This window comes from Cynara cardunculus, unplaced genomic scaffold, assembly GCF_001531365.2.
Source record: "Cynara cardunculus var. scolymus isolate 2C unplaced genomic scaffold, CcrdV1 Un_Scaffold_5066, whole genome shotgun sequence".
NCBI lineage: Eukaryota > Viridiplantae > Streptophyta > Magnoliopsida > Asterales > Asteraceae > Cynara > Cynara cardunculus.
This window is the reverse complement of record NW_020202219.1, coordinates 11776-23748: the sequence shown is the minus strand read 5'-3', so window position 1 is coordinate 23748 and position 11973 is coordinate 11776. Positions and strand designations below refer to the sequence as shown.

The window sequence follows — 11973 nt, the reverse complement described above, 5'->3', positions numbered from 1 at the left end:
GTTGACTTACAAAATAAACATACAAACTAATGATCAAACACCAAAGTTTCAAAATTCTTGATTCACCCGTCGGACGGGTACGCCACTGGTTACTTTATATGAGCCTAACCCCTTAATGATTTTTAAAGAGGTGATGGCCTAACCTAACACGAGTAGTGGATGGTTTGATGGCGTTATGAAAACGACAAAGAAGAAGGGAAGAGGAAAGGGTAAAGAAAGAAACGTTCAAAGATTGACTTCAATTATGCCGCTTCACTGCCGAATATGTTGTTCTTGCTTTCCTAATAAAACAACACCATTATTGGTTAACCCACCTGCCTTCGCCTTATGATCATCAATTGTTTCTTCTAAACAAGCAATTTGGATTGGATTCAATCCAGTGTGGAAAAATGGCGACAGCAGCCTTCAAATCGAACTCCAAAAGAAGCAATGGCTCTGGGGTCGGAGATTCCCCTAAAAACAATCCTCATAACCCTAACCCTCAAAAACAAAGATTGCGAAGGTCTTTGAGTGTCAGCGCTCTCTCCCGATCAACACAAATCGACATATCTTCTGAATTCTTGAACAAAAGAGACAATCCTCTTTACTGGGCTACCGGCGGTTCACCTGCTGACAACACTACTGAATCTTCGGCAACCAGTGCTGTTGTTGCCGGCGGTGGTGCATTGGAGCCGGGAACTTCGAAGAGTTCGAATGTGGCGGTGGGTCAGAGAGGTCGACTGGTTAAACGGAATTCAGATTTGAGAAATGGTGGTCAAAAGGAGGAGATTGTTGGTCGGAGAAGGAGTTTGTCTAGGGTGAATGATAACGGTGTTGGCAATGGCAATGGCAATGACCGGCGGGGTCGGTCAGTTTCCAGGGCTAGATTAGCTTCTGGTGCTTCTGAGGTTGAGAATACTTTCTTTACTTCATTAATTACAACTGCATTCTGCTTATTCATTTGGAGAATCTGTTGGTGACTTTGATGAAGCAAATACTATATAAATTTGTTAAATCTAAGGGGGTGTTTGGGATTGCTTATTTAAAGTGCTTATTGACTTAAAGGGGGTCATTTCTAGCAGAAATCATGCAGTCTCAACATAGAAGAAGTAAATTTGAATTTAAGAGCATCAAGTAGTGCTAAATTTTTTGGTATATATGCAACTTCCAATAATTTAGCTAAATCATCCTTAATAGGGTCATTAAGAAGAGCAAGAATCTATTATTTCTTCAACTTATATTGGTATTTTTCTCTGTAAAAATAGAGTGACGCCGAACAAGATTCAGGAAAATCGGTCACATATGGAGGCAGGAGTAGTTCTATTCGGGCATCTAATATTACCGGCAAGCTTCCTGTTACTAGTGTTAAAGCATTTGATAGGAGGAGTTCCCACCATCCTTCAGTTGCTTCTCCTGTGAGCATTCATGGATACATCTGTTATTTTTTTGTTACACTCAATCCATCCGTGTTTCAATTGTGTTTTCTGTAGTGACATTGCTTAATTTTATAGTTTGATTCACGAGTTTCAAACTGGGAAGATGGGATCTCTACCAGTTCTTTGTCGGAAGCTGAAGAAAAAACAATTAAAGCCGTGTTTGAGCAGATGAAGGTTAGAATTTGTATTTTTGTGGACATGAGTTATCTTATACTTCCTTGGTTTTAATATATGTTTAATTATTACACTTTTTAATAACAATTTTACCCTTGAAAACAGAGGGAGTAATGAATTTCTCCACCTCATAATTAAGGAAAGAAATGGGAAGTAGGTATTTACTTTTAAAATTGGACTGGACAACTTGTTTCGGGACGGAGGGGTTATAATGATGTTGCTTACTCAAATCCCATTTGAGGAAGTAAATGTAAACTGTGAGTTGTGAAACGAGTTTATTTGTTTGCTGTCTGACATTTGTTGTTCATTGCGTTGCAGTCATTTGACGGGGACGACTCGAGAAAAGACACGGCCTTAAGTGAAATATATGAAACTGTGAGATTGGAAGTAAGACGTGCTATTGCTGATATTCACGATGACCTTCAAGATGTGAGTTCTTAAGGCTATCATTAATGGAAAAAAACATATATTATGGTGGAATGAGGATACTCTACTTCAGCAGAAGTCAGCTATGTTTTTCTGCGCTTTTGCAATTAAGGTTTCTTTCTACACATTTGAGTTGGCAAGTGGAAAATTTATGTGGCCCCACCTAGGTAGCGAGACAGAGCTTCTGTGGCTTTGGGTTCTGCTTCTTATGTTTCTTAATGTTCTTCGTAAAGCCCCATTTACCCTCTATACCCAAGAACTTATAGGGAAATATCTGGGGGTCCTTATACATGTCTTTCTGAAGCTCATTTCATCCTACTAATAGCTTCACCAAAAGCGTTGAATTTTTTTTATCACTCTCTACTTCCATTTCTTAAGCCCACTTAGGCATCTAAGCCTACCAAAGTGTCAAATTGATATGAACTTGTATGTTGATCATGTCATGAAAATACACACACAGATATATATATATATACATATATACATATATATATATATATACATGGAGAGAGAGAGAGAGAGGAAGGAAAGTTCATTTGAGAACCGTAAAATTTATGAGTATTGTGTGAACCAATGAATACTCATGATATTTGTGATGAATTTTAATTATGAATATTCATTTGTTATCACGGCCACAGATGGAGGATATAGAGAAAATGGTTATTCCTACATCACTACTATGGTTATATGGGTATCCAAAGTACGAACGAGATGGATGTATAACCAGTTCACCATGGAAAGCGAATTTGATCCTATAGTTTTCTCACATATCTATCCCTAAATGCTCACAAATTACTAGCACGAGGGAGCATTAGATCCATATAGCAACTTGAATAGGTAAAATTTAATATGCAACTAGTTTCACTTTCCCACCTATATGCCTAACTTTATTTCGTTTTTACTTTTCTTATGAAACTTGTGTTTGTGATCCTAATCCCGATGGCAACTTGTTGCTTTTACCGTCACTAGTGACAGCCAAGAGTAGCTGTTCTTTGAAACAACTGCTTAACTCTTTGAGGTAGAGGTCAAGTCTGCGTGCATCTTACCCTCCTGAGACCCCACCTTCGTGTGGGATATACCGGGCTTGTTTGGTTTTTGGTTTGGTTTAGTGGCAGCCAAGACAGGGCCGGACTTATTATAAGCCCTAAGGTCCCGTCCACCTGCTCAACTTATTTCCATAAGTAGAGCTCTTTTTGAGGCATGAAAGGTGCACCTGAAGGGTGGTATAGGATATTAGAAAATACAAGGAACATCAACCAAAAAACCAAAAAAGTCTCGGAATCAACCAAACGACTGAAAAAGCTTTGAAATTGACCAAAGAACTTAAGAGATTCCTCAAGAAAGTGGAATTTCGGTAAAAAAACATCAGTTAACTTTGTAGGTCTTTGATCCACTTTAAAGGTGTACCCACTCGACAAATTTTTTTGTGTCCGCCATTGAGCCAAGAGTATTTCACGAAAGTAGTTGCATCCATGTGAGCAGTAAAATTTTAACTTTTCTGGTTTGTATATCTATTATATAACTTCCATACCTTTTCCGCCCCTTTATAAAGTTGTCTAATATCTCTTTCAACTTTTGGACCCTATTTTCTTTATGACGTTAGGCCATCCGGAGGAACAGTACTGCTGCCATTGCGAGTACAGATGTTACTGAAATGTCTCCCAAGTTGGTCAAACCCGAGGCTGTTGAGTTAGTGTTGGATATGAGAAGGGAATATGCCAAAGAACTTGAAGAGGTAATCTCTATATTTCCACTTTGGTTAGGCACATACTCCCTCCCTCCCAAAATAAGTGTCCACATTTCCATTTAAGTTTGTCTCAACATGAGTACTTGCTTTCCAATTCTACCCTTTTAATTATGAGATGTAGAAGTTCATTGTTAAGGGTAAGTTTGTTATTAAGTTAATTAAAGAGTGTAATAATCACACATTTTTTAAAGTGTGCCCTTTTCACCGTGCACATTTGTTTTGGAACGGAGGGAGTGATAACCAAAGCTTGGTGACAGACTACAGAATTTGTCTCGAACCATATTTATCTGGGAAATGCTAAGCACCTATAATTTTTTTTTTACTTTAGGAACAGATGCATCATATACTTTATTCATGTCGCAATTGTACTCCAATATCTCATCACATATAGTATAGTTGTAAGTATTCCTATGATCCTGTCGTCTGTCATGCGGCTGACCTGGGTATGTTCTAGCTATGGTCTTCATGGAAACAACCACTTTACTTCTTGGAGCGGAGGTAAGGCTGCATACATCCTACTCTGCCCAGACCCTATTTTGTATGCTGGGTTTAGTTAGTTGGTTTACCATTTTCAGACAAAAATTTATACGGTGACCGATTTATCCTTGCTAATTACCAGTTTAATTAGGGCATGTTTGTTAGCAGCTTAATGAGCTTAACGAGACTCGCAGCTTAATCGGTCAGCTATACATGATTGTTTGGTAGTGGCTTAATGATATAGAAAATGGCTTGTTCAGGAAGACAGGAAGCTTCTAGGGTAGAGCTTTATGCAAAAAGCCAAGTTTTTTCCAAATCTGCCCCTTCCAATTAAAAAACACGTTTCTTCCATCTATGAAAAACCTTCCTGATCTATACAGACAAATTAATTCACAAATACAGCTTTATCCATATAGGACTGGATGGAAAATAACCAAAATGCCCCACATGGTTTTAGATTTAGCATGAAAATGGGATACATGGGAAAAATGTTATTGGAAGTTGGAGCAAAATGGCCGTATATAGACGAGGTTTATATGCAGTGGCAAAACAACTATTTTGGATCATGGTAGAAAGGCCAAACAAATATTTCAGATACTAAGTTTTCTTTCTTTATGATTGTTGTTGATGTAAACTGTTTATGTTCTCTTAAATTGTTTAGTCCCAAGAACGTGCTAGAAAACTTCGATCAGATTTGGCCATTGAGGAACATCGCAGGCAGGAATTGAGCAGAATTCTCAAGGAGACACTTCCTGAACCCAAGACATCTGTTCCTCATAAGCCTCGTTTAGGAAGAAAAGTATGCTATGCTACCCTTTTTCATCGTTGTGTTCATATTTACAAGTGTTGTTTGAATTATATAGGAAGTTCGGTCTGGTTGTTTTTCTCCTTTAACATGCTTATGCGCATACACACACATGCATGCATATGTGCACGGCTCACATGCAGCTACTGCTTGCACACACGTGATACATACACATTGTGTGCGTGTCTGTGTGTATATATATATATACATGGAAAAGTTCATTTCAAAACCGTAAATATTTTGAGAACCGTGAGAACCAACCACTCCTATGAATATCATGCGTATTCATCCATGATAATCATCATGAATATCCATGATATTCATCATGAATAGTTGGTTCTCTCAGGTCTCGGTACATTTAGCATTTTCAAATTAAACTGAGGGGAGGGTAACTAACCACTCCTATGAATATCATGCGTATTCATCCATGATAATCATCATGAATATCCATGATATTCATCATGAATAGTTGGTTATCTCAAGTCTCGGTATATTTAAGGGGAGGGTTAAGGGAGAACCTAAAAGGTTGGAAAACTGGGGAACTCTCAATCACAACCGTTGGAGTAAACCGATTGACGGTTGATGGAGGGTTCCCCAGGTCACCAATTTTTTTGGTTCTCTCTTGAACCTTTATATATGTATAGGTGAGATCGGCGGAGATCCTCAAGAAAAAAAAAGCCTAAGAACCACCAAAAAAAAGATGAAAGCATATTACAATATGGATGTGAAATTGAAGATGATAAAATGATCATTTTTTGGTGTAATTTGTATCTTCCCAATTTTGGTTATATTTCACCAATTTTCGGATATATTTCACCAATTTTCGATTATATTTCACCAATTTTCTATTAAAAAAATAATTCGGGGGAGGGAGTATTTTTATTTTAAAAAATAGGTGGTTATAACCATCTTTTGAATCACATTTGTTGGATTTTTCGGTTTTTTAGAGTTTTCTCCGCATCTTTTATACACACACACATATATATATACACACATATATATATATACACATATATACACACACATATATATATACACATATATACACATATATACACATATACATCTATACACATATACATATATACACATATACATATATATATATATACATATATATATATATATATATAGAGGAGCAATCAAATGCAAACCACCCAATTTGTACAAACCGTGCAAACCACTCGTATCTGTTGATTTCATTGTTTAATCTTGTGAAATTGTTTCATATAATACTTTTTTTGATGAAGTTGTTTCATATATGGTTATGAAATTGTTTCATATAATACTTAATAAAATTTTAAAATAATGAAGATGATAATATCCATGATTAACACCCTCCACAATAAAAATGATTAATCAATCTCTCATAATTAAAAAAAAATGAACAAAATGAAAAATTATGAGTGATTGAATGAGGTTTGTACGGTTTGTATAAATAACGTGGTTTGCAAAGTAAATCTCTTCTATATATACACACACACACACATATATATACACACATATATATGCATATATATATATACATATACGTATGTAGGCGAAGGGTCGTGTGAGACAGAAAGTTATGATGAGAAGCGTAAGAAGAGACCTGAACCTTCGAGGGGAATTGATCCAGTGCACCTCATTAGTGTTAACATCCAATTAGGATTCATCCATGGTGGAGATCTCTTCTTACGCTTCTCACTATAACTTCCCTTCTTACTGGAATCCGACCCTATGTATGTATACATGTTTTGGACGTGGTTATAGTTTCATGCTTGAGCTTGTATTTCAGTTGTTCTTTTCTTTTGGTTTTGATATTTCTGTTATCTTGTTACAGAGAAGTAGTGAAAGAAAAAAGATGTCAAAACGATTGACAGATGAAGCAATGTCGTATTTTGATGAGTGTGTTTCGCTATCAACATTTGATAGTTCCGATTTCTCGGCAGCAGAAGATCCGGCTGTGAACTCAGTCAACACTACTCTCACAAAAGGGGCCACCACATCCCTACCCCACGACATCCGGTGCATTTCACCCTCTGGTCCAAACTGTTTCATCAATGAACAGGTAAAATCGCAACATTTTTGTTCTTGGATGGCCTATAATTTTTGTTTTTGCAACCCGGGAGTCTTCACGGAAACAGTCTACCCCTTGAGGTAGAAGTAAGTTCTGCATATATCCTGCCATCCTGAACCCTACCTCTTTGTGGGATATACCGGGTTTGTTTGGCATAAATAAATTTACGAGGAAATAATCATATGGAGAGGCCAAACATACACAAAATTTCTTGTACTAATAGATATCAAATCATATTTTCAGATGATTCAAGGTGACCTAGGATCTAGTTCAACGACTCGTAGTAGCTGTGATGACCTCATAACGGATAGAGTCGTTGAAACCGCTGAATGGGAAAGGAAGTCTCGCTTCTCGTTTGGACACAAACCAACGGAGGGAATAGAGCTGCAACACGACATTAAAAATTACATCAAAACTTTTGAGAAAGACACGGGAATTGATGGAATTGTGTCAGAAAGATCAAGGACTAATTATAGCATTGACGAGTATAATCTACTTGACGTCCACGAACACTTGTTGTTCGACATTGTGTTGTTTAGAAACCAACAAGAGTCCGGGAGATTGCATATCTGCAGCGGAGTTGCCGTTCCGTTTTTGCCGCTTGCTCATCTTTTTTGAAGATTGTAGATATTGGATTGTTGGTTCTTTATGTATAAAGGGTGTTTTTTTTCTCTTCTTTGTTGTTTCAGATTTACATAATACAATGTGATCTTAGAAAAGTAAGCTGAATATTGACCTGTTTATCAAACGCTAACAAGGTAAGTGCTTATTAGATAAAACTCGTCACTCTTTACTTATCTTGTTGGGTATTCTCGGCAATAAAAATGACATAGCAAGATTGTTTGTAAGAGTTAGTATGCACTAATTGTGTAAGATTCACCACCCTTACATAATAGGTGAGACTCTCGGTTTTTGCTCACTTGGTAACATAAGCGTTCGGGTAAACGCTTCTCTGGTTAGTGTTTGGTAGACGGTCCCTTGGTAGTGCAAAAGAATTGCAACCAATTGAGAGGGATCATCAGGGAAACGGTTTTTTTATACTTGTGGGTAGTGGTAAGGTTTGTATAGCTCCTCATACCCCATTTTGCGTGTTATCTATTTGGTTGGGTTTGGTTTGGTTTGTGTTTCATGTGATTTTTAGAAAGTCAATCCTGAATGCAGAATTGGGAATGGATTATCCTTTTATGTCAGAAATAATTAAATATGAAATACAAATTATTTACAAATTATTTTTCTTGATCTGAGTAATGGTATGGAATTACAAACATGTGGGTCTCGTGATAAATATTTTAAGAAAGTATTTGATCGAGTTAACATAAAACGTAATTTTTCAGTTAATAATTAATGAGATACAATTTAAAATGAACAACGAAATGAATTTGAGATGTATAGGTAACATTTTTGTTGTTATCTATACTATCTTATAAAGCAGATTTACCAAAAGTCTTAAAAACAACATTTGATGCATAAGGTACTATCTTATAATGCATAAAGTCTTAAAGTCTTAATTACAATACAATCAGCACATAGTACATCTTAATACACAATAGCAAACACTACTCTTAAAGCGACTATTCCAAAGCGGCAACATCTTAATCTTCCAAGACAGGCCTCCCTGCTTCGTTCAAATTGCGCTCCCCAAAGCGACGATTCCCGAAGCGAGCGTTTAGAAAATCGATTTCCATATTGTCCATCGCTCCTCGATCCAGGTAATCGATTCAAACTCTGATTATTTAAATGGTTAGGGTTCATTGCATCCCTCCTCGATCCAGGTAATCGGTTCAAACTATGATTATGTAAATGGTTAGGGTTCACTATCAATCCACTTATGTGTGTACATCGATTCAAAGATTCCTTAGTCCTTCATCGCTCCTCCATCCAGGTAATTTATAATTTATTTTTGTTTTCCAACATTTTCAATCTTGCTTTCATATCTATCTCCTGATTCGATTCTTCCATCACTTCTCATTTTTGTTTTGTTTTACATTTACATGTTTAATCGATGAAATGCAATATGAGCAAGAACCTTTGTGATAGATGTTGGAAATCAACATAGACCAGCACCTAAAGTGAATTCATCGACATGAATGTTGAGGGATAAAAGTTTGTTCGTATGTATTTTTTTTATGCAAATAAGGTGTTTGATAAAATGTGCGAGAGAAATTTGGGTTCTCTTTTGTAAGTGAAACTTCACCATTTTGTTCATCTTTCATTAGGTGTTTAACTTATATGGGTTCTCTTTATGCTAAAATTTGTAGTTCTTCTCGGTTAAAATGATGGAAGGTGTTGTAGCAACGTCATATGATGCAGGTAGTAAGTTATACTTCTGTTGTTGTTTCTGATTCGCAGGTTGAAGATAGATGGCTTATGGAAAACATCCAAAGAATCTTTATTCGAGACAGAACCATTGGTGGCATCGACATCATAAAAAGTTTTAAACAAGAAAAAGGAAGTATGTATAGCTACACTTGGATTTGGGTCAAGATGTGTTTTTGTTATGCACTTGTCATACTTGTGGATTTAAGTTTGCTATGGGAGATGAAGAAAATAAGAAGGCCCATGAAACTTGGGTTCAAGGTACATTTCATGTTTTGCATTACTAACGATTTTCGTTATTGAACTTTCTTATTTTGTGGGCTCATTTTCATTATGTGATGGTAATAAAAAAACAAATAAGTTTTTCTATTTACTTGATCTGAGATCAATTTGGACAAACAAAATGAAGAACTAAGAATGGGGAAAACTTATCTAAACACATGGATTACTCATTTTCTGTCTTTAGTTTTTTGGATGTAGCCTTTACTCATTCATCATTCGTGGATTTTAAGTTGGCTTAATGAAAAAGTTGTTGGTATATGCCCATTAAGAAAAGAGGGGCATGTTATGTCGGTACTGAATGGTGATACTCTTGCTCATATTAAAAAGGTATAATAAACGTTTTTTTTAAATATACAATCTTTTCTTTAATATTAACAAAATTAGTTTAGACCATTCTTCTATTCTCTTCCAAGTGAAATTATAATGGCAGGTGTAGGAGTTTATTGGGATGATGGAGATGGAACTTGGTGATGGATGGATTTTCCATAAACACAGTAAGTGAAATTGTAGTGATCTCATTTCTTCATTTTTCCATATTGGGTGCTTTTCATGTGACATATTGTAACCATTGGTACAATTTATCTATATTTATACTACCTTATAAACGACAGGATCCTTATGCTGGTGCTTTTCTTGTAAAAGATGACCTAGGATCTGAGGCCATAGGTTCAGATACAGAGAAAAGCATATATGAGCTCAAGGGCAAATAGTTGTTTAATCGTCTCCATAAAGTTGGTACACGGGCTCAGGTATCTGTTGTGATGCAACTGTTAAGTAATTATGGTAAACTTGTTGAGCTTCTATATATTTTGTACTACATGTAATCAACTTTTAATCATTTTAAGAAGATTACAAGTATCCAAGGAGACTGGGTTGGTCTTATTGGTCATAGGCGGTTACGGATAACAGAAATGGTGAGTGGAGGCTTCATTTCTATTTTTCTGCTAGTTAATTGCGTACTAGCACTCTATGTGATGCTATAGTTTACCTCATTTTGATTATTTATTTCTCTGGACAGGTCAGTGACGATCCCCTTACGGTCCGCATGGATCATCCCAAGGTATCATCCACTCATATCCTAAAAGATTTAGGGGTCGTTTACCTAAACACTTACCCGGTAAGCACTTATCGATAAAATTCAACACAATCGCTTACTTACTGGGTAAGATTTTATTCACTAAAATGCATCGTATGCAACAATTTATCCCGGTAAGCCCTAACCATGGTAAGAGTCGTCATCATCACTTACCAGGTAAGACTCTCGATTCTTGCCCTGGCTCTTATCGGGTAAGATTCTTAGTCCTTGCCATATTCATCCGGTAAAGTAAAGTGACTTGGTAAGTGCTTACTCGAGTAAGCATTTGGTAAACGGCACCTTAGAGATGCAATATATAGGAACTAGGATGGAATCTACTTTCATTAATACCATACTCTTTGATAAAACAGTGCTTGTATAAGGATTTTCTCTGTATTACTGGATTCAATGTTTAACAAGGATGATGATGTCATAGAGGCAGGACCATTTGAGGTCATAACAACCCTAAGAGATGTTCTGAAGACAAATTCTCTTTGGAGGGATCATGTTCAAACATACAATCAAGTTTAGCTGTTTTTCTGTTTGCATATAATGAGTGTTTAGCTGGAAAATTGTCATATTTGCACCTGCTTCATAAATTACCTAGCTCATTAAGAACAATAACCATATTGTTAAACTTAGTGCTGTTTACCTAAACACTTACCTGGTAAGCGCTTAACGGTAAAATTCAACTCGATCGCTTACTTGCCGGGTAAGATTTTAGTCTACAAAAACGACATCATATGCAATAATTCACCCGTAAGCGTTATACACGGTAAGAGTTGTCGTCATTACTTACTAGGTACGACTCTCAATCCTTGTCTTTCGCTCTTTTGGTCCTTGCTATATTCATCCGGTAAGGGAATGTGACTTGATAAGCACTTACTCGAGTAAGCATTTGATAAACGGCCCCTAATACATACACACACAATATATATACATACACACACAATATATATATATATATATATATATATCTGTGATAATTCTGCATTTTGGAATTTCAGGTTAGTACCTCATTTTAGGACCTTTATTGAAAACTAAGTCTTTCTAGGATTTAGCTTCGATGATCTRHRATCATCTTGMTYATCTYCCAAGATTAGTTTGTTAGGTCACGTTTCGGCGGGTAGCTAACCAAGTTAGTTCTTGCAATGCCAAATAGTCTTGAAATATTTCACATAAAAATAAAGCTGATAT

At 36.3% G+C, this 11973-nt stretch overlaps 1 protein-coding gene across 1 annotated transcript; it reads left to right on the top strand.

Moving 5' to 3' along the window:
- The first annotated feature begins 320 nt into the window (after positions 1-320).
- On the top strand, positions 321-7873 carry LOC112504275. Its single transcript, XM_025108211.1, has 8 exons — positions 321-887; positions 1245-1394; positions 1491-1589; positions 1908-2018; positions 3619-3750; positions 4901-5038; positions 6867-7094; positions 7347-7873. The coding sequence occupies exons 1-8, from the start codon at positions 390-392 to the stop codon at positions 7719-7721; spliced, it is 1731 nt and encodes a 576-aa protein (XP_024963979.1). The 5' UTR covers positions 321-389; the 3' UTR covers positions 7722-7873.
- The last annotated feature ends 4100 nt before the right edge of the window (positions 7874-11973 follow it).